Source organism: Antechinus flavipes, chromosome 1 (assembly GCF_016432865.1).
Source record: "Antechinus flavipes isolate AdamAnt ecotype Samford, QLD, Australia chromosome 1, AdamAnt_v2, whole genome shotgun sequence".
Taxonomy (NCBI): domain Eukaryota; kingdom Metazoa; phylum Chordata; class Mammalia; order Dasyuromorphia; family Dasyuridae; genus Antechinus; species Antechinus flavipes.
Window position 1 is genome coordinate 348,006,974 of NC_067398.1, and position 22,685 is coordinate 348,029,658.

General features: G+C 34.4%; 1 protein-coding gene across 8 annotated transcripts in view; it reads right to left on the minus strand.

Moving 5' to 3' along the window:
• NEDD4L (NEDD4 like E3 ubiquitin protein ligase) overlaps positions 1-22,685 on the minus strand; it is a 465,473-nt gene that overhangs the window by 8,910 nt on the left and 433,878 nt on the right. For all 8 annotated transcript variants that reach the window (XM_051969577.1, XM_051969576.1, XM_051969578.1 and 5 more), the window contains 6 exons: positions 20,410-20,483; positions 19,604-19,664; positions 15,384-15,443; positions 13,257-13,364; positions 10,754-10,850; positions 9,985-10,057 (listed from right to left, as the gene is read on the minus strand). In XM_051969577.1, coding sequence (XP_051825537.1) covers positions 9,985-10,057; positions 10,754-10,850; positions 13,257-13,364; positions 15,384-15,443; positions 19,604-19,664; positions 20,410-20,483 — 473 coding nt within the window. The remainder of the gene's footprint in view (positions 1-9,984; positions 10,058-10,753; positions 10,851-13,256; positions 13,365-15,383; positions 15,444-19,603; positions 19,665-20,409; positions 20,484-22,685) is intronic.

Genomic DNA, 22,685 nt, shown 5'->3' on the forward strand with positions numbered 1-22,685 from the left:
TTCCCCTTCTCCCCTCCCCCAGATGGCAGGTTGACCAATACATGTTAAATATGTTAAAGTATAAATTAAATACAATATAAAAGTATACATGTCCAAACAGTTATTTTGCTGTACAAAAAGAATCGGACTTTGAAATAGTGTATATAGCCTGTGAAGGAAATAAAAAATGCAGGTGACCAAAAATAGAGGGATTGGGATTCTATGCAGTGGTTCATAGTCATCTCCCAGAGTTCTTTCGCTGGGTAGCTGGTTCAATTCATTACTACTCTATTGGAACTGATTTGGTTCATCTTATTGTTGAAGAGAGCCACATCCATCAGAACTGATCATCATCTAGTATTGTTGTTGAAGTATATAATGATCTCCTGGCCCTGCTTGTTTCAGTCAGCATCAGTTCCTGTAAGTCTCTCCAGGCCTTTCTAAAATCATCCTGTTGGTCATTTCTTACATAACAATAATATTCCATAACATTCATATACCACAATTTATTCAGCCATTCTCCAATTGATGGGCATCCACTCAGTTTCCAGTTTCTGGCCACTACACAAGAGGGCTGCTACAAACATTTTTGCACATACAAGTCCCTTTCCCTTCTTTAAGATCGCTTTGGGATATAAGCCCAGTAGTAACACTGTTGGATCAAAGGGTATGCACAGTTTGATAACTTTTTGAGCATCGTTCCAAATTGCTCTCCAGAATGGCTAGATGTATATAATATCTCTTTATGTCTAGATCATGAACTCATTTTGACCTTATCTTGGTATAAAGTATTAGGCATGGGTCAATGCCTAGTTTCTGCCATACTAGTTTCCAAATTTCCCAGCAGTTTTTATCAAATAGTTGCGTTCTTGTCCCAAAAGCTGGGGTCTTGGTGTTTGTCCAACACTAGATTACTATAATCATTGACTATTTTACCTGTGAACCTAACCACAGAGTGTTATTCTTTAGTGAATTCTTTAATATAAACTTTTCATAAGAAGCCATACTAGAATTTCACAACTATTTTTTTTTAAAATATGTGTGTGTATATATGGGTGTGTGTGTGTGTGTGTGTATGTGTGTGTGTACGCACAAGTAACTGTTTCAAATGAACTTTTGGAACCCAGCCAGCTCAGAAACCCAACTAGCTCTGGGTATACCCTACTGGCCCCACTATCTCTATACTAGTATAGTATATTGAGTTGAGGTCATATATCAAATTGACATATGTCTATCTTTTTAAGGCAGGTCTCTTTATGTGCTAAGCAATGAGTTGAATGCTAAACATACAAAGAAAGGTAAAAATAGTCAAATTCCTCAAACAGTTCACAATCTAATTTCCAATACTGATCATGTCACCATAGAGGGACATGGAAGGCTGCTACTACTTTATCTGACCATCAGAACATGGGAGGGGATGGATAGGTTTCTAAATCTCATAGAGATAGCCAAGTGTTTTCATGAGAGAAGAGACAAATAGCTTCATCAATATGTCATGTCACAAATTGGATGTTACTTACATAGTGCAATTCTGAAAAACTATATTAAAGTCAACTCTTGAAAATGAGAAATATATGTCATACAAGATGTTTGGCAAAATTAAGACAGCAACAAATTATCTTTTATTACTATCTTTATCTTCCAAAGTCTAGCAGAATTTTAAAAACTTTTAGATAAATTAATGGGAGACAGATCCATAATGAAAACCAGAAAAAAATATAGTATTTCATGAGGACATCTCTAAGTGCCAACATTAACTATAGCAAATAAGCCCTTTCCTACCATTGGCAAAGACAGAATTCTGGGCTGAATGAAACAGATTTTCAGTGAATAATAAGCTACAGTCTTCATTAATAGCATCTAGAAATTTTTTACCAGAGTGTTTGGAGAATCATCCAAAATAGGAACACAGAATGCTATCTAGAATTGTTCTAATTAATTAAACTGAATAGTTCTTTTCAATAATAATTCTTATTTCCAATGAGCCAAACAGGAAATATATGTTTTTTTCCCCTCATTTATTTTTTAAAATTTTTTATTTTTTTAATATATTTTATTTTATTTTATAATAACTTTATACTGACAGAATCCATGCCAGGGTAATTTTTTTTACAACATTATCCCTTGCACTCGCTTCTGTTCCGATTATTCCCCTCTCTCCCTCCACCCCCTCCCCTAGATGGCAAGCAGTCCTATATATGTTAGATATATTGCAGTATCCATTTCCTTTTGTCACTCAAGTTGAATGAAGTATGCTGACAGCAGATCAGATATTTTTTTCTTTGAGTGTTGACACTTTTGAGCATTATTAGTAAAAAGGTAAGGAAAATCAGCTTTAAACAGTTGGTTTGTATCTTTTTACTATTGCAATTAAGTATTTAATGAACTTTTAAAAGTTTTATTTTATTTTTGGTCATCATTTTGTAAAAATATGCATGGTCTAGGTCCAGGTTAAAGGCAAAATTAGCTAATTCATTCTCATGAAAAAAAAAAAAAATGAGCTAGATTCATTTGTAACCACCAAACAGTTCCCCATTTTAAGTAACTTACACCTGGCTTTAGTTTATGTGGTTAGTTTTACTCATTCCTAGATTTAGAACTGGAAGGTACATTAGAGATCATAATCTAGGGCCCCAAGCAATTAAATGACTTGTCCAAAGTCACACAAGTACTAAGTAGTAGAGTCAGCATTCTAATTCAAGTCCGATGACGCTCAAGCTCATTATTTTTTCTTTGCCTTAGCAAATTTATTCCCAAAGGAATAAAATGAGCTGGATCAGTTGGGTTATTGCCTGATTAGCGTGAAATAGGGTATATATACTTTAACTTTGCTGTTTTTATGGAAACCAGGATGTAAATCTCCTAGATGGACTAATTTCTTTGCCCACTGACACAGTGCCCAAAGGCACTTTCAGAATTGGAAAAAAAGGTAAGATGCTCAACATTATAAAAAGTGAGGACTTTATATAAACTTAATGATTACATTAATACTAGTTGTCTTTTCACACTGTGGCTATTAATGCAATAAAGCTGTATTTGATTCTGATGACTTTTGAGGACTAATTAAAATCTCTAAAAAAATGTCATTTCTGTAGAGTAAGGGCCAAGAATCAGTACCAATCACTACTGCTCCACATGGTCTGGGCAGGATGTTTTCAGGATTTGAAGGACAAGTAATTCACTGGAGAAACAAAATTTCCCTTTCTTTAAAAGGATGAGAGGATTTATATGAACACATTGTAACTCATTGTAACTCTACTTTAACATACTGATGTCACTTTGGTCCTCTTCAAGAATGAAATATAACAAACAACTAACACACAAAAGCTAGGCAATTCTGCTATTTATTTACTTGCAAATATAATTTTCAAGGGCAGCTAGATGGCACAGTGGATAAAGCTCCTACCCTGGATTCAAGAAGACCTAAGTTCAAATCTGGTTTCAGACACTTTACACTTCCTAGCTTATGTGGTCCTGGGCAAGTCATGTAACCCAAATTACCTCACCCCCAAATAAATACAGTTTCACAAGAACTTTCTTCTACTCTTTGGTTTCAGAACATACGTTCGTGATGTGAACCACATGGACCAAGCTCTCAGATTGGCTTGGTTCTCTAGCTCAGCATAAGCAAATGAGGGTTACTAGGATTCTGGCTGATTTGGAACTGAGCAGATCTTTAGGCATGGTACAGTGTGGGTCACTCAGTATTTTAGAGAGATTATTCCACATACTTTCTAAAGGGTGAGAATGGAAAGCCAGGCAATAAAACTGATGCAAGAGAGGGGAGATTGAGAATTGAGAATCTTTATCAAATTCAACCACAACCACAACCTTCTTTAGCAATGCATTTGCATTTATATGGTGCTTTATACTTCTGTAAGTACTTGTAATATACAAGAGTCTTCCTTCTCACCTTTATCTCTTCAGTAGGACCAATATCATTTTTACCTGTATAACAACATCCAAGATCTCTGGTCCACCTGCAATTACTTCCATGGTGAATTTCCTTGAGACCTAAATGCTTCTATACTATTCACATATACTTCTTTTTAAGTCTTTTGATACCACCTTATCATGGTTGGATTTCTTTCTGTAAAATAGACCTCAACAAGCTGGGGAAAACCCATCATTCTACAAAGAATAATGAGGATGCCACCCAAGACTCTAACCCTTGCTCTGCAGTGTTATCTATGCTCAAATATTCAGGTTAAGCTCAGAGATTCCTTGTTTCCCTCAGAGCCTCCAAAGTTGAAATTTGCCTCTGTGACTACATGATCAATTTCCTTCCACTAACTTCAATCCCTCTCCAGGAGCACCAGCAATAGCTACCTCATGGGAACCACCCTGCCTATGATCAGAATATTTTTAGAAGAGGCTGAATTCCAGTGAGGGGGTTTCTAAGGGGCTTAAGAAGGATGTTTGGCACTACACACCTGTCAGATTGGCTAAGATGTCAGGAAAAGATAATGACGAATATTGGAGGGGATGTGGGAAAACTGGGACACTGATGCATTGTTGGTGGAGTTGTGAACAGATCTAACCATTCTGGAGAGCAATTTGGAACTAAGCTCAAAAAGTTATCAAACTGTGCATACCCTTTGATCCAGCAGTGTTTCTACTGGGCCTGTATCCCAAAGAGATCTTAAAGGAGAGAAAGGGACCCACATGTGCAAAAATGTTTGTGGCAGCCCTTTTTGTACTGGCAAGAAACTGGAAAGTGAATGGATGCCCATCAGTTGGAGAATGGCTGAAGAAATTATGATATATGAATGCTATGGAATACTATTGGTTCTGTAAGAAACGACTGGCAGGATGATTTCAGAGAGGCCTTACATGAACTGATGCTGAGTGAAATGAGAATAACCAGGAAATCATTGTACAAGGCAACAATAAGATTATACGATGATTAATTCTGATGGATGTGGCTCTTTCCAACAATGAGATAATTCAGGCCAATTCCAATGATTTCATGATGAAGAGAGCCATCTATATACTCAGAGAGAGGACTGTGGGAACTGAGTATGGATCACAAAATAACAAGTACTTTTTTGTGGTTGTTTGCATGCATATATTTTTTTTTTTCCCTCAGCTTTTCTTTTTCTTCCTTTTTGATTTGATTTTTCTTCTGCAATAAGATAACTGTATAAATATGTATACACATATTGGATCAAATATTGTTATACCACAGTTCTCTTTTATTGTCCTGACTCAGTTTCTCTAATTATCCTGACCTAATCCTGACTCGGTTTCCCTAAGTGTTCTGCTTCAGTTTATAATTGTCTGTTCAATCCTGCAAAATCTCCCCTCCCTCTTTATCAGAATATTTGATAAGGATAAAAGATCTTATGTTTTAGAATATCAGAATGCCTCTCCCCATCTCAAGCTATCGGAATGTCAGCTATTGTCTTATCAAAATGCCTCTCCCTATCTCCAGGGTTCTTCCCCCCATTATGTCATCCCATCTCTGGAGGCTCACCCCATCCTGTCAGAGTCCCACTTCACTCTCAGCATCCAGACTCTGATCCTGCTTCAGTTTACCCCCTGAGTCTGAACTATGTGTATATATATGTCATTGAGAACTCACATTGTTTGGTGGATTCTTGGAAATGATAGTCTCATTTAGTCCTGGGACCAAACCATGGATCCATTTGGTCCCAGTAAATCTTTCCCTTTTAAATAAATTATTAAATACTCTCAAATCTCTATATTGCCTCAGTTTCTTGGCATTACAATATATATTTCAACATATTTAACATGTATTGGACTACTGCCGGATAGGGGAGGGGCTAGGGAAGAGAAGGGGAAAATTTAAAACAAAAGGTTATGCAAGGGTCAATGTTGGAAAAATTACCCATGCATATGGTTTGTTTTTTTTTTTTTTGTATTTTGTATTTATATTTTGTAAATAAAAAGCTTTAATAAATAAAAAAAAGAAGGATGGTCGGGTTGGGGAAAGGGTAAGGAAGGGACTTTGGCACACTCTCCCTTTTGCTTGCCCAGCTCTTGTCATCCCCACTGAGAAGCAAACAATGAACACTGTAGTAGTCTAAAGCAAGGTTTGATTTCTTTTTAAAATATTAAATCATCTTTATCTTCTTTTCCAATTAAAAAAATTCTTCTTTTGTTATATTTTATTTGAAATCATCTTCATTTCTGTATGCAGACCTTTCTTCTTACCTAGCAAATCATTCCTTATAACAAAGATTTAAGGGAAAAAAAAAAAAAAACTCAGCGGTATCTGATAGTATAGATAATATTACCTATCTAAAGTTTCCCACCAACAAATATTTCCTGCAATTCCTGAATTTTTTGCCAGTATACCCAGGATTTACTCATGGATCAGCTTTCAAAATTCTTATTAACATGCAGCAGTCATAAAGGTACTTTCTGGTCTAAGTATCCTTTTGGAAACACCTGCTTCCCCTTGCAGTCACATTGATTGTGGATTTGAATCAAGACAAAGGGGAACAAAAAGGAATCAATTTATTACAGAGATTTTACTGTCTCTTGAAACAATGGATATGGAAGTAGCTGATGATGGTCTTAAAGGGAAAGATTTAGGAGACCCAGGAAGTGCCCTTAAGATTTGTGCATGTTGAGAAGTGGCTTAGGAGACAGCTAGGAGCTATTTCTGTGGTTTTATGCCAACAGACACAGGGAGTGTAGGGAGTGCACACTGTGTTTATGTTGGTATGAGATTAGGGAGTGGGCCGAACAGGTGTTTTCTGGAGAAGGAAATGGCAAATCACCCCAGTATCTTTGCCAAGAAAATCTATACGGGGTCACAAAGAGTCAGACACGACTGAATGATTGAATAACAAGGCCAGGTTTGCAGAAGAGTGACTACAGTGATTTTACCCTTGGGGTTAGTTGGAGAGTAAAACTCGGCTCAGGAGAACAAGAATTTGGAACTGAAGGGTCCAGGAAGTATCTTTTTGTCCAGCAAAAGAAGTCAGACTAGTGACTGAGTAGGGAAAGTAAGGCTGTGACCCAGTTACTAATAATGTTGCCCCTCACACCAAACTCACATAACTTATATTAATACAGAGTGAGCTATGATGAACAGCTGTAAGATCAGATTCTGTTTGGTATAGTGGATTTGAATTATGGGTTTCTGAGCTCCCTCCTGGGCTCTGTCTCTGCCAAAGATGGCCTGGAGGCAAGAGGTGGGGTGCAGGGTGACTTGGACACTGGCCATTATGATAATCCTTCTCTAGCACTCTGTCTTCTTTAGGGCCTTTGCCAAATTTCATGAAACCTCCTAACTTTTAGCTGTGGAGCACTTAGACCACCTGCATTTCTAGAATTGACTTTTGACCTGACTTCTGTCAGTCTCAGTTGCCATCCATCCCTTGATAGAAAATCAAGCACTAGAAGGTTCAGGTGCATTTACTGAAGGAAAAAAAAATTATAATTTAGTTTTGAAATGAAAAATTTTCATCCTATCTTTACTTTCTCTGCCATATAAATTAAGAGAGAGTGTGTGTGTGTGTGTGTGTATACATGTATGTACTTCTTTAATTGCTACAACTTGATCCTTTTAGTTACTCTTAAAAGTTTTGTCCTACTAACTAGTACTAATCATGAGACAGTTAGAGAGTGCAGTGGATGGAGTGCCAGGCCTGCAGTAGGAACATTGGAGGTCAAATCCAGTCTCAGATTTAGCTGTATGAGCATGGGCAAGTCACTTAACCTGTTTGTTTTAATCCACTGGAGAAGAAAATGGCAAACCATTTTAACGTCTGTGCCAAGAAAACTCCAGATGAGTTCATGAAGAGTTGGACAAGATTGAAAATGATCAAACAATTAAACACACACACACACACACACACACACACACGCAGCTTCCTTTAAAAATTATTCAATATCTTTTGGTTTCTTTTCCTCATTTTCAGATAAATCTACTTCATGACCATCTCTTAATGGGACCAAAATAAGGGAACCTGTTGAATGCTTCTAATTTTTTTTTCCTTTTCACCACTGACTTTCTTTTTAAAAAAACTTTCAGATAACCAAATATTTCTAATCCAATTCTATTCCTTGCACAAGACATGGATTGTACTTATTAGACACTAATGCCTCCTGGTTATTGTTTCCAAAGTATAGACTCAGTCCTCAGTTCTGTCCACTTCAAGAATGTCTTTAATAGCTAACTGGATAAAGATACAGATGGTATGTTTCAAACATGCAGGGGATAAAAGCTGGATGGAGGAGCCACTATGATAAATGACAGAATCAAAATTCAAAGTAATTTCAACAGGTGAGTCTAACTTAATAAAGCTGTCCTCTAAATTTTTGGGGGAATGAGAACATCTCAAGATCAACAGAGTGTTGTGGACAACAAAAACTCTTTACATATCAAACATTTATTTTCACCATTCTCTATTTCTTTTCTCTTTATATCCATGCAATATCAGAGCTTATTCTACAGAGGCTCTAGTTACTATTACTGTAGCTTTAACACCTAAATGAAATACTTAAGATTTCGACAGTTTGGGCTAGAAAATTTTTGGGAAAACTGAGAAGAGAGAATAAATGGAGAATATTTATAAAAACTATACAGATAAAAAAAGGAAGGAGAAATAGGAAAAATTTCTTGGCAGAACTTAGTTACCTTATGAAGAACCATTATAAAGATAATTTTATGAGTCATTCTGAAAAGACACTATTAAGAGTGATGGCATAATAACTAGTATTTATATATTGTCAACTATGTGCCAGGTTCTGTGCTAAAAGCTTTAACAAATATTATCTCATTTGATCCTTAAAACAAATCTAGGAGATAGCTGCTATTATTATCCCTGTTTAACCATTGAGGAAATTGGGGCAAACAGGGAGAAGTAACTTGTCCAAAGTCACACAGCTAATGAGACTGAGGTCTTCTTAACTCCAGGACTAGAGCTCTAGAGACTATGACACCTAGTTGCCTTGAAGGAAGCTGTTTTCCTATCATGGCTGGAGAAAAGTAGACAGATAGGAAGAATATAGAGAGGCTTCCTCTGTTAATGGAACTATTTTAACCTATATTTGGTGAAGAGAATGAAGATAATTCTCCAGAAGAGACTTTGTTTAGTATCTTGTGTGCAATCAATTAATAACAAGGTGAAATCATCTATAGTTACAGAATGGCTCTGATCTTTTTTAAAGGTAAAATATGACAAATAATTATGCTTACTGTTTGATTATGCTGTTAATAAATCATATAATTAGGAGATTAGGAGTTTTGGTATGTAGACAGATATGAACAATGATTTGTAAGTTAAGGGATTTCTCCAGTTTATTAAATCATATATAATAAACTGATAGGAATAATAAATGAGCAAGTGATTGCTATATTATTAACTGGTGAAAAACAATCAAACATGCCCTTATATTAGCCTAGGATTTAGGATAATGAGAATGAATACAGTATTGAATCAAGTAAGTAACAAGCAGAGAGGTCCTACCATAACCTTGTTACATACTGAGATAAAGGCCCAAAACACAATAGATAAAATCCTCATTGAATATTTATGGAAGGACATGGACAAGTCCTTCAGTACATTTGCAAAGGATGGAAAGCCACAGATGAATTTTGAGCATACCACTGGAGGGAGTAGTCACATAAATGAAATACAAGATCCATTCCAATATTAGGTTCTCCCATCACTTTCATGTGTAAGATGTATATGAAAAGGCTCATTTTGTCCATGAGCCAAATAATCTGGGTAAAGTGGGTCAGACATAATCTTCAGATCCTCCCCTTTTCTCAGTAATTTGTTGTTTTATTTCTATGACATCTAGTAGAGTATGAAAAACAATGAAATATTTAGAATGCTTTGTGATGATGAAGAAGATAGTAAGGAGTATTTTTGACATATTTCTAGTCATTACTTCCTCTAACTTGATTCCATTTGATATTAACATAAGTGAAATTTATCAATCTTATTTTGTACTTCAAGTTTGCTGGTTGTATGTGTATTATCTACACATAATTTGATATTTTTAGTCCCTTTCCCCACTTACCATGTATGAGCTCTGGGCAATTTCTCAGGGCTTCCCCATTGCTCTATTGTAAACAGCTGAGGACCATTTGAACCTAGATTAAAGAAGAAAATACAATTTAACATGTACTATTGATAGTAGAATTAACCTGAAAAGTGGAAAATGAAATGAGAAGGAAGAACCGAGAAGAAAATCAAAAAGAAGAATATTTACTGTAGACCTATCTGCTTCTTTGGTTGCAATATGCTTTTTATTATCTAGTTACACAATATCCTTAGACAGATTCACAACATAAAATTTACATTATTTTCAGTACGTAATTTCCCCAAAGTCTCACATACAAAGACAAACTGTCCTGATACCTTTAAGGTGGAAATGAGTAAGCTAAATGTTACTTCTAAGAAAAACATGTAATAAATCCATCAATATGTGGAACAGATAGAACTTTGCTTATTTATGATTTTAACATAACAAATAATGGAAATCTCTAGTACACAAGCACATGGGAGATTTCTAATCTAATTATTCTTTTTTTCCATTAATAATAAAAACAAGGTATTTTTCATGAAGCATGAATTATTAGGCTAAAATGTATATAGACTTATGTATAATAAAATGCCTTTACATGAGACCTACACAAAATAAGTTTCCAAGAAGACAGAAAATATTAAACTTGGTTAAGAAGTCTAGAGAAAGTGTCATTTACCTTTAGGCTTCCTTATGGATTCCTTTTGGAAAATATATTAGCATGGATTTCTGGAGTTTTCATCTAATACATTCTCTTGCTTACCATAAAGTTCAGCAAATCCATTCATAGGCACTCGGGATGTCCCCGTAACGAACTGCAGTAACCGGATACGCTTCTCAGCATCCATCAATAATACGGCCTATGAACAGAGACATAAGGTCATTATGTCTCCCATGCAGTAAGTATTGCAGCACATGCTGCTGTAACTTAGACATTTAAAAAATCATTTTATTTATATTGTAATATAAGACCTAGACAGTGGAGTCTGAAAACTGAGTCACATTTTTGAATGTCGCCACAATACTAGACTTTCTAATCTTAGAAAGAGATCAAATATTCACAATGTCTCTTTTGTCTGCCAATATGTCAAAATGTATTATATAAAAGTCTCGTGTTGATGGCATCATCACCCCTATGATTCTGTCTATAGGACATGATCATGATCCTTCCTTTCCCCACAAAGGTCAATTATAAACACAAGATATTATGCAAACTTTACCAGCAACAGAAACTCAAACTACAAATCTAAGTTTCTTATTTGGGAATCCTTTAATCAACGGTTCCTTAAACATTTTTTACATGTCCTCAATTCCCTTGGCAATTTATTGAAATTCATGGATGCCTTCTCAAAATAATATTTTTTAATATATAAAATAAAATACGTAAAATTATTTTAAAAACCCAATTCTATTGAAAGTCATCAAAAAACTTAAAAAAAATAAGGCAAAACTTTATGCTAATTATCTGAGAATATAAAGCCAAAAGCAAAAGAGCCTTTGTCTCAAGGAGTTTACATTCTAACATCTAAACAGATAAGTAATACTGACAAAGCAGATCCAAGGTAATCCTGGGGATGGAGGAAAGTACCATTAGTGTGGGCAACAAGAAAGAATTCCTATAAAAAGGTTGTGTTTGAACTTGTGAAGCCTGAGGGAAACCAAGAATATAAGAAGTGAAGGTCTAAAAGAAAAAGCATTTCAGGTAGGAGGGAAAGTCAACACAAAAAGCAAAGTCAAGGAGATGAAAAAATGGTGGTGGTAGGCTATTATATATCAACAATAACAATGAGGTGTCTTTAGTTGGCCTTGAGTACATAGAAATCTAAATATAATAACAAGGTGTAATAGAGTATAAGCTAGATGGTGCAGTGAATAGAGTGCTGGATCTGTAGTTAAGAAGATTTGTCTTCATGAGTTCAAGTCTGGCCTTGGGCACTTGGGCAACAGAGCTGGTGACCCTGGGCAAATCACTTCACCTTGTTTGCCTAAGTTTCCTTATGAGTAAAATAAGCTGGAGAAAGAAATGGTAAATCAGTTCAGTATTTCTGCTAAGAAAACCCCAAAATGGGGTCGTGAAGAGTTGGACATAACTGAAAAGTGACTGAACAATGCGTACAAAAAAGGTGTAATGATAAAAAAAGGCTGAAAAGATAGGATGAGTTTTGAAGAGCATTAAATACCAAAATAGAGGGTTTACTATTAGTCTTATAGGTAATAAGGAGAGTTTACCATGTAGGAAAGTACATGATCAAATCTGTACTTTAAGAAAATCCCTTCAGACAGTGTCAAGGCTAGATTGGAGCAGGGAGAGACTCCACGAGAGATAAGGGGCTGGAATAGGATGTTTGCTGTGTGATTGATGAAAATGGAACATATGAGAGAAATTAGAGAGAAATATTTGTTAGAATGCTGCACTCTTCATTGCAAATGGTACTAAGGCCAAGTCAGGTCAAAATACAAAGCACAATATAGAGAATGAAATCTTTATACTTCTAGTTTACTAGGATTCAAAAGAGTAGAAAAAGAAAGAAAAGGAAAAATCTTTTTACTTAAACTACAATTATATCCTCATCTAATAACAAGCTTGGGATTTCAAGTGGTTTCTCTGCAAGCCATACCATCTATGTATCCACTGGTATTTAAAAATATAATAAAGGAAAATAAAAATTTAGAAATAAAAGTCTGAGTAGTTTTCTTTTTTTCTCATTTTGCAAACATGCAGCCTTTTTTGTTCACTACACTTTTAAAATCTCTTCACCATCTTGCCATTACAAATAGATAATGGCATTAGAATATTTGGCAGAATTCCTTAAAAATTAGCACAGATTCTTTGGAAAAAGATAAAAATATTTTCCATTCTCTGTTATAAGATAATGGGAGAGGGTACATTTGTTGCATTATTGATGGACAATAGAAATAGTTATTCCTATTCCTCAATCTATATTCCCTAATACTAAAGGAGAATGCTCTTATAATCTTAGCATTAAAGATCATCCTTTAAATTTTCTGTCTTTCCCATTACTTCTTAATTAATTAAAGGAATGAAAGTACCATTCTCACTACTTTTTGCTCTGCATAGATAATAAATCAAAGAAGAATTTTTCCTAATCTTCAAATATAAATCCTAAAAAGAAAACAGCATAAGGCATAGCAGGAAGTACTCCTACTAGAGATAAATATAACCTATGTACAGAGAAGACAGAACAGTTAGTATAACAGCCAGCCCTAGAATAACAATGTGGCCACAATGTGGGACTGGGGCTTACCTTCCAGAACCACTGAATGACGGGGTGATTTGGGCAGTAGCCATTCTTGTATATAGCATGTTGTCTCCAGTCGTTAACATCAACATCTCCAAGGCCACACATCAGCAGCTATTTAGAAAATCAATTCAGGTTTAAATGTGGAAGATCTGAAAACTGGAAATCACACTGATGATTCAAATTATTTCATCACCACTATTATTATTAAAAACGATTGCTGGTTTATTTTTTTTTAATAAAAACATCCATAATCCAATTCATCACTTTTTATAAAAACAAAAAGAATAAAGCTCCTAGCTCCATTTGCTGTAATAAACCAAAGAGATGAGATTTTTTGGATCACATAAAAGACACTGTACCTTTAGTGAATAGAGCACTAGGCTTATAAGGAAGGGGCTTGGGTTCAAGTCCTTCCTGTGATATATACTGATTCTGTGGCTTGGGGCAAGTCACCGAGCCTCTCATTTCCACACAACTGTCTAAGAACAGAAGTTGCAAAGAAGATGTTGACTTGAGAGAACAAATTTCTAACTGGAAATGCTCTAAAGGGATAAAATTTACTTTGGGTTAAAAAAAAAAAAAAAAGAGACTTCCAATTTTTGTATGTAACCAGGAAATCTATTAAATTTCTATCCTGCTCTTCCCAAAATACTTTAAAGATTAAAAAAAAAATCACATTAATTTTTAGGGGGGTTAATTTGTAAACAAGCACATTGAATTGTATCAATGTTCAATATTATACTTAACAGAAAAATAAAATCGCGTCTGGCTTGATAAACAAAATCAGAAGCTTCATAAAGCTGGCTCTCTTTCACACAACTACTATCCCCACTTAGTTGCCCCTCCCAGGTTTCCATTCTTAACATGCCTTTCATTACTGTACCTCTTTCCTTCTTATTACCATTACTCCCATCCTATCTCTTCTTGGGGATGGGGGGAGAAGGGGTTAGATTCTTAGCTTTATCCCATTTAGTAGGTTTTTTTAAAAAAACATTTAATCACTGATGATAGGAAATGATTCTCAATTCATTATTATTCAATCATATAATCCTTTATCTCATTCAAAAGCAAAAGGACCACAGATGATATTCTCTTAGAATTATATTTGATATAACAATAGAGATACAGTGAAAAACTGGGATGATAGGATCTGTACCTTGAGTAATAATCCCTGTTCTGCCAATAACTAGTAATGTAGCTTTGTACACATCACAACTCCCTTCTAACTCATAAATTGCTTATTTCCACTATATAAGGAAAGGAAATCTACTAAAATGGGCTCAAATCTAATATCTCTCATTTATCATTAGCTAAAAGGTAAAAACTAGGGTATTACTTACTCCCCTAAACTTTTGGATTCTAATCTTACCTAGAGTAGTGAAAATTCTCAATAGACTCTCTTCTAACACACACACACACACACACACACACACACACACACATACATACATACACACACACAGGGTAATAGAATCCATTGACTTTAAATTTCCATATTAGTTCTCCAGTATAAAGATGGTGAAAAATAATAAAGACATTTCCTACTTTTTCTACTTCACTGTTCATTGAATGACTTAGGTGAAGGTATGCCTTAAAAAATACAACTATAACTAATACCTGATATAGATCATTAGCACTGCAATTTGCCTGCCTGCTGGGGAGCTGTTTACCACAACACAGCTGCCACAGACAATAGAGAAAGAACTTCAATTCACCAGTGCAGCAGCTGTGTCCATAAGGAGGATCCAGGTTAGAGCTGAGCATTCACAAGGCTTCCTTGGAACTGTTTGGGGAAGCAGTGGGAAATGTTGCTTCTGGATATAGTATGATCTGAATGACTTTTCAGGACCCTGATCAAACCTAGAATAGTTTATCTCTTAGGATTCAAATCACTTACATTAATATTTATTTTTAATTGATATTACTAAATGAGAACTAAAGGATACATTGTCATGACTAAGCTCCTCATTTTCCCCAAACAAATAAAATCTATGCATAAAGCAATTCACTTTTGCTTTCTTTGTAGAACATCATGAATTAGAGGAAAGAAAGATATGTAGTTGGTAGAAGAATGAAGAAATTTCTGATACACTGTTCAAAAAATTATAAAGGATTTAAATGACAACAAACCTCTAACTCGTTTTCATCAAAAATTTTAATCAAATCAATAGGAAGCAGTTCTGTGAATCCCTAAAAGAGAAAAAAAAAGAATACATAATCCAAAACTTACTTTTTTTCTCAAAAGAAAATTTAAAGAAACATGGTATTTGTTTTTAACTAAATAAAAATTAAAAAACAACAAGTTATTTGTTTCCAGGTGATAGCATCCATGCAATTGCAATTGTAAAATGTTATCCATTCTTTTTTCTTTCAAATACAAGTAATGAAAAATCATAAATTTAGAACTTAAATTTTTAATAGCCCATGAAATCAACCTTAAAATGGGTGACTGCAAGTCTGTGGATTCTAAAACATGTCCATGATACATTCAAATGAGTCAGTATGTCCTAAAAATATACAGGGCACACAGACAATGAACAGAATATTTTAAAATAGCACAAATTCAATGTATAGCAAGTTAAACAAAATATAGCAGTCAATAGTATAGAAGAAAGGGTAATGGACAAGGAAAGGCAGGAGATTTTGATTTGAGCCTAGATTTGTTACTGACCATCTTTCTAGCTGTGGGCTAATTCTCTTAATCTCTCCAATCCTCAATTTCCCAACCTTCAAATTAAAGGATTAGGTTTAAATGATTTTTGAAATTCTATAATATTAAATCTCTGAATGTCTTGAGAGTTTCTTCCCATAGCTAAGGCTTTATTCCTCATCATGTTTGGGGATAAATTTTAATTAGTTGTAGATACCTTGCTAAACAGAACTAGAGAAATTTTCTAAATTAAGTTACAGTGAATAAAAATTTAGAGATTTTTGTCTGCTGTAGATTTCTAATAGCTAATAAATTGGATAAACCTTAAAAGCCATTTCTCATTTTGAGATGTTGAAAATTCTGATAAACTATGCAAATAATTAACACCAGGGGAATTTAACCATTTTTTTTAATGTCATGGACCCTTTTAGTGGTTTGACAAAAATTTGCTTACTTATTCTCAGTATGTTTTTAAACACTTAAATTAAATACAGAGGATTACAAAGTAAGCTAATTAAATTGAAATAAAGTTATCAAAATATTTTTATAAAAAAATTCACAAGTCTCTAGGTTATGAATCTCTTGATTTAGACCTAGATCTCACACTACATATCAAAGTAAGTTTCAAAGAAACATGTCCTAGATATAAAAGATCACAACATAGAAATATTAGAAAAATAAGAAGAAAAAACCTCTCATAACTATGCATTAGGGAAGAGTTCATAACAGATGAAGGATAAATAGGAGCTTAGAGGATAAAAAGGAAAATTTTGATTATACAAAATTGGAAAGTTTTTGCACAATAAAAGTACAATTAATATTAACAAGGAAAAAAGTTAATTGGAAAAATATTTGCAACAAGTTTCTTTGGTAAAGGTCTGATATTTATGATACATAAATAACTGATTCAAAAATAAGAATTCTAGCCATTCCCTACTAGTCAAAGAATACAAAAAGGTAGTTTTCCTTTATTCTCTTTAAACATTTATTTTTATTAATTTTTGTCATTAAAAATTTTTTGAGTGAGTTTCAATCTCTCTCCCTTCTCTTGCCTACCCTTTGAGATGACAAACAATATAATATCAATTATTAATATGAAATCATGCAAAAATATTTCCAGATTGGCTATGAAACAAAAAAAGGGAAGAAAAATAAAGTGAAAAAAAAATTAAACTTCAATTTGCATTCAGAATTAAGCAGTTCTCTCCTATGGAGGTGGATAGCATTTTTCATCATGAAACCCTTGGAATTGTCTTCATCAGAGTAGCTAAGTCTTTCAGAGTTGATTGTCACTATAAAACTGCTGTTGCTATGTATAATGATCTCCTGGTTCTCTATCAATTCACGTGGGTTTTCCAGTTTTTTTTGAAACTATCCTGACTCATCATTTCTCACAGAATAATAGTATACGATCACAAATAAATACCACCAATGGGTTATCCCCTCCTAATTTTCACCACAAAGATCTTCCATAAATATTTTTATACATACGGGCGCTCCCATTTCTATGATCTCTTTGGAATACAGACTTATGAGTGATATTACTAGGTCAAAGGGTAAGCACAATGAACAGATATTTTCAAATGAAGAAATCTAAGTCTATCAACAGCTACATGGAAAATGCCCCAAATCACTAATAATTAGAAAAACTGAAATTAAAACAAGCCTGAGGTTATACTAAACAGATTTATACACTTATTTATACACTTAACAGATTTGCCAAGATAACAAAAAGAGAAAATAAGATGACAATTGTTAGAGGGCCTTCAGGGTGATATTCCCACGAATATATGATTGTGGGTAGAACTGTGAACTGGTCCAGCCATTCTGGAAAGCAGCTTTCAATTATATGCTATACTATGCATAACCTTTGATCCAGTAATACTACCACTTGGCTTATACACCACAAAGAATTCAATGAAAGGAAAGAATCCAACCATACAAAACTATTTATAGCAGCTCATTTTGGTGTAGCAAAGAACTGGAAACAAACAAACAAAAAAAAACTGTCCATCAATTTATGAATGGCTAAATAAATTGTGGCATATGATTATAATGGAATATCAGTTTGTATGATGGACAGAAGGAGCTACACCCAAAGAAAGAACACTGGGAAACGAATGTGAACTATTTGCATTTTTGTTTTTCTTCCCGGGTTATTTTTACCTTCTGAATCCAATTCTCCCTGTGCAACAAGAGAACTGTTCGGTTCTGCAAACATATATTGTATCTAGGATATACTGCAACATATCTAACATATATAGGACTGCTTGCCATCTAGGAGAGGGGGTGGAGGAAGGCAGGGGAAAAATCGGAACAGAAACGAGTGCAAGGGATAATGTTGTAAAAAAATTAATATAAAGTTATTATTAAATAAAATAAAATAAAATATTTTTAAAAAAGGAATATCAGTTTGTACCATAAGAAATGATGAAAATGATAGTTTTAAAGAAACGTGTCAAGATCTATATAAACTGGTGCAAAGTGAAGTAAAGAAACCAGGGGAACAGTATTGACAGTGATCACAACAATATAAAGACAAATAACTCTGAAAGAATTAAAAACTCTATTCATTGTCAGGACCAATCATAAAGCATATTACTAAAGCACACATCCTGAAATAATGATCAAGGACTCGTGGTTTAAAATGAAGCATACTTTTTTGGGCAAGACAGATGTGTAGATTTGGGGTTTTTTTGGGGGGGGGACTATGTTTATTTGCTATAAAGATTAGATTTCTCTTTTTTTCCTCTTATGGTGGAGGGACATAAATGATTTGAAGGACAAAATGAGCAACTTTAAAAGTAACTCGTTGACTTTGTTTACATTGAAAAACACAAGCTGTATAAATTAGAGATTTGTCATTTCACAAATAATCCTTCTCTGTCCTAGTATGTAGAAACATTCATGGAGGTAGTATTTGTTAAATTCAGAATTTAAAAAAAAATAGACCATCCTCTCCTCCCTCTGATTTTCATATCCCTGGTGAGGGATTCCTTGAGGTAAGGATTGTATTCCTCATTATACGATAGCATCATGAAAGGATAGAGAAATTGATTAAACAATTGAGATGGATGAAAGATTAATAGGTGAAAAAATAACAATAAAAACAATCTAGCTAAAAGTGGCTGATCATGCAGGGATTGTAGAGGTCAGTAAGATTACTATAGAAGAAAGAAGAGAAATCTGGGGGAAAATACATTGTCAAAGTCAATATTCAAAGTGACAATGGAATCAGTATAAATGTCATTTATGTAATTTTTTCCCCCTTAACTTCAAAGCTGTGAAGAACTCATCAATTTTGAGAAAAACCTAGATAGGGTGGATTTTTGTCCTACCCCAGTTTAAACTTCTAAACTTTAGTAAAAAAACTGGACAAGTTTTAGGAACATTATTATGTAAGTATCTTCAGTGGAAAAAACAGCAAAGTAATACAAAAAGATGAGAGAAAAAATTTCCATAAAAGGAAAATATAGACATTTTTAAGTGCCTTTTCCCTATTGTCCATTGGTATATCCTCCTTGTAGACACAGAAAAGAATTAAAACTGCCTAATTTGGCAGGATCTATCCTGTGTCTTTTCCCCTCCGCTCAAGTTTTAGGTTAATGATCAGTTCCATGACACAATCTAATTTGTGGGGAAAGAAACCCTCCCTCTATTATGACTAAAGAGACTTGAGAAATGAGCCAATATAACTTACCTCCAAAAAGGCGTTCATTTGTTTTTGGACTCTGTTGACGAATCTCCACTGGATGACTAAGCTAATATGAGGAAGATGAGACAATATTGAAAAAAATCTTCACTATCATTATTTTCTACTTATCAATTTGTAACTTCATTAATACTTTTATCAATTAATGACATTAATATAAAACCCCCAAATGACAGGAGAAAATAATCTTAGTATGAGGATTTTCATATGCTTTCCAATATACAATTATGGAACCTGGCAATAGTATTACACTGCAGAAGTAGAGCTGCCAGGAATTGCCAACTAATTGGAAATGAAGGCAGGAAAGAACATGTGGATTCAAAGATAACTTTGAGTTTTTGAGCCTGGATGGCTGAGAGGAGGCTGTACCCTCAACAGAACTAGAGTTAAAAGGGTACAGCATGTTATGTTGACAGCTTTCTTACGTGATGACTTATCTAACTAGAAAAAATCAAACTTGAAGCTATGGCATTAAAACCCTATTATGTAAGTTACCCTCTCTTGTCCTGGTCTCTGAAATTCAGAGATCCTAAATAGATATGTAAGAGTTCCAGGAAAGTTCCACATGCTCCAGTAACCAACAACTATCCTCCAGTGCATCATATTATCTGAACATAAATATCATGGCCCTTTACTTCATAGCAAAGTAAATAAGAACAACAACAAAAAATTCCCATTCTGATCTTGAGATTGAACTCAAAGGAACAAAAATCAATAAAACTCACATCTATCAGACATGTCAAACTTATTATTATGGTTAATTTAAGAAAGGCTGTAAAATAAAGAATACATACTCAATATATTCCCTTTTGTTTTCATTTGTCACCATGATTTCTGACCCATTTGGCTTCAGATCCACTTGATATGTCTGTATTTTCAAAAACAAACAAAAGATCACCATGAAATGACACTGCATATTTTCTTACTGAATATAAAAAAAGGAAAAAGGTTTTATGTTTTGAATACTTATTAGTTAAAAGGGAATGTACTAGCATGACTAATGAGATTTTCAGATTGGACACCAAAGACCCTTCACACTTATAGATGTCATCATTGAAAGCAAATTATTTTTTTATTTGTGAGTCTGAATCCTATTCCATATTTCATTATTGAATGTGAAGAGGAGGCTACTGCAGCAATCCCCAGTTCCTAAGCAAAGGGATTCACTCTGTTTAACAAACAATACATTATATGCTGCATTAATGCAGAAAGCTACATTTCAATATAAAAACCACTTATGTTTCTATAGAATAACACACATAATTCATTTTCTAGTACCAAGCAGGTAAGTTGTGAGCTCCGTTCAATATGAGAGTATTGGGAGAAAGAAATGGGGTAGGGGAGAAAGATCTATGTCTATGGTCATACTGAATGGTCATCCACCATAGGGGTGGATAATTTAACAATCATGGGAGGTATTAGTTTCTATGGTTACAAAGACACCTCTTGACACTCGTGCCAGCTCTGTTGACATCAAAATCTGTAGGAAGGGGTACCCATGTTGCCATAGCCACTAAGGGCCAAAGAAATTTATTTCAAAAATCTATAAAGTGCCTGCTATGTGTTGAGCACTATGCTAAATGCAAGAAAGTAGAAGAAAGATGACTCTAATGGGCTCAAATTCCTATATAGAGCTGACAACCTTAAAACTGGGGTTTTAACCTTATACTTAAGTATAAGGTTATATACTGCAGGTACTTAATAAATGCTGTTGACTGGGCAGCTAAGTGATGTAATGGATAAAGCACTGAGCTTAGAATAAGGAAGATCTGAGTTTGAAACTGGGCTCAGAAACTTAGGAGCTGTGTTTCCCTAAACTCTGTTTACCTCAATTTTTCATCTGTAAAATAAAACTGGAAATGGAAAACCATTCTAGTATCTTTGTGAAGAAAACCTCCAAAAGAGGTCACGAAGAGTAGGACAGGACTGAAAAATGACTAAGTAACAATGACAAATGACTTGATTGTAGGTTTCTGGGCATCTATAAATTTAGACAAGGAGGAAAAGAAATCCTAGCTTTGTTTACATTTATTGCTACTTGAAACACAACATTTCCTTCAATTAGGTATGTAGGCAACAGAAATTATTAGGAAGAGCCAATTGAGACTTTAAGACTGCCAAATGGATCCAGGATACCTAGGTGGGGCTGAGGGTCAATGAAAAGGATGCTGTAATTGGGAGGATAATCTCTTTGACAGCAACATTCCTCCTTATTCCCCTGCCTTAAACTCATTATATCCATCAGATGTTTAGGTCAGAGTGAGCCTTGAGAGCTTTGTGTTTAGATGCCAACACAATATTTAGCATATAGTAAATATTTAATAAATGCTTGCTACATTTTCTAACTCCATATTAGAGTTAAAGCTCCTCAGCCTCCCTCACTGGGGGTGGTGAACAAAAAAATTCATTTTTACTCATTCTCATCAGGGTGAGTGATGAACTATGCTCACCAACAAACTGTAGTTATGATTACTCACTGAAAGGGAAAGACTGCCATTTTAAGAGTAAATTTACAAAAGGATTTGAAAATGACATTGAAATCCTAATGTGCTGTCAAAACCAAGAGATAGCTGTGGGGTTATAGAAGGAGTACAAGGTCAGAAAATCAAGAGGCATAAGGTCTAGGGGGCTGTTCTATTAATGAGTTGTGTGACTTTCCACAAGTAATTTAACCTCTCTGGAGCTCATTTTCCTCATCTGCAAAATCAGGGAATTGTTTAATACATCCTCTAAAGTCATATTCAGCCCAAAATGTGATTTTAAAATTAATTCTTAATCCCTTGCATTTCCATAATGCTTTTTTGAATGTATTGTTTTCTTATATAATTTAATGGTCACAATAATTCACCCACAAAGTAAAGAAATTGGAACCCAGAAATTTACTTCAGATCATAAAACATGTTCAGTGAGGTAGGTATCCTGACTGAATGAATTCTGGGCCCTTTCCATTATAATTATATCATGCTGCTTTTAAAAAAAAAGAAAGCACTAGATATCGAAAAATGGAGAATGAAGACTACCTTTGGTTTTTGTTGTTGTTGTTGTTGTTTTAACTACATAGGTAGTAAGT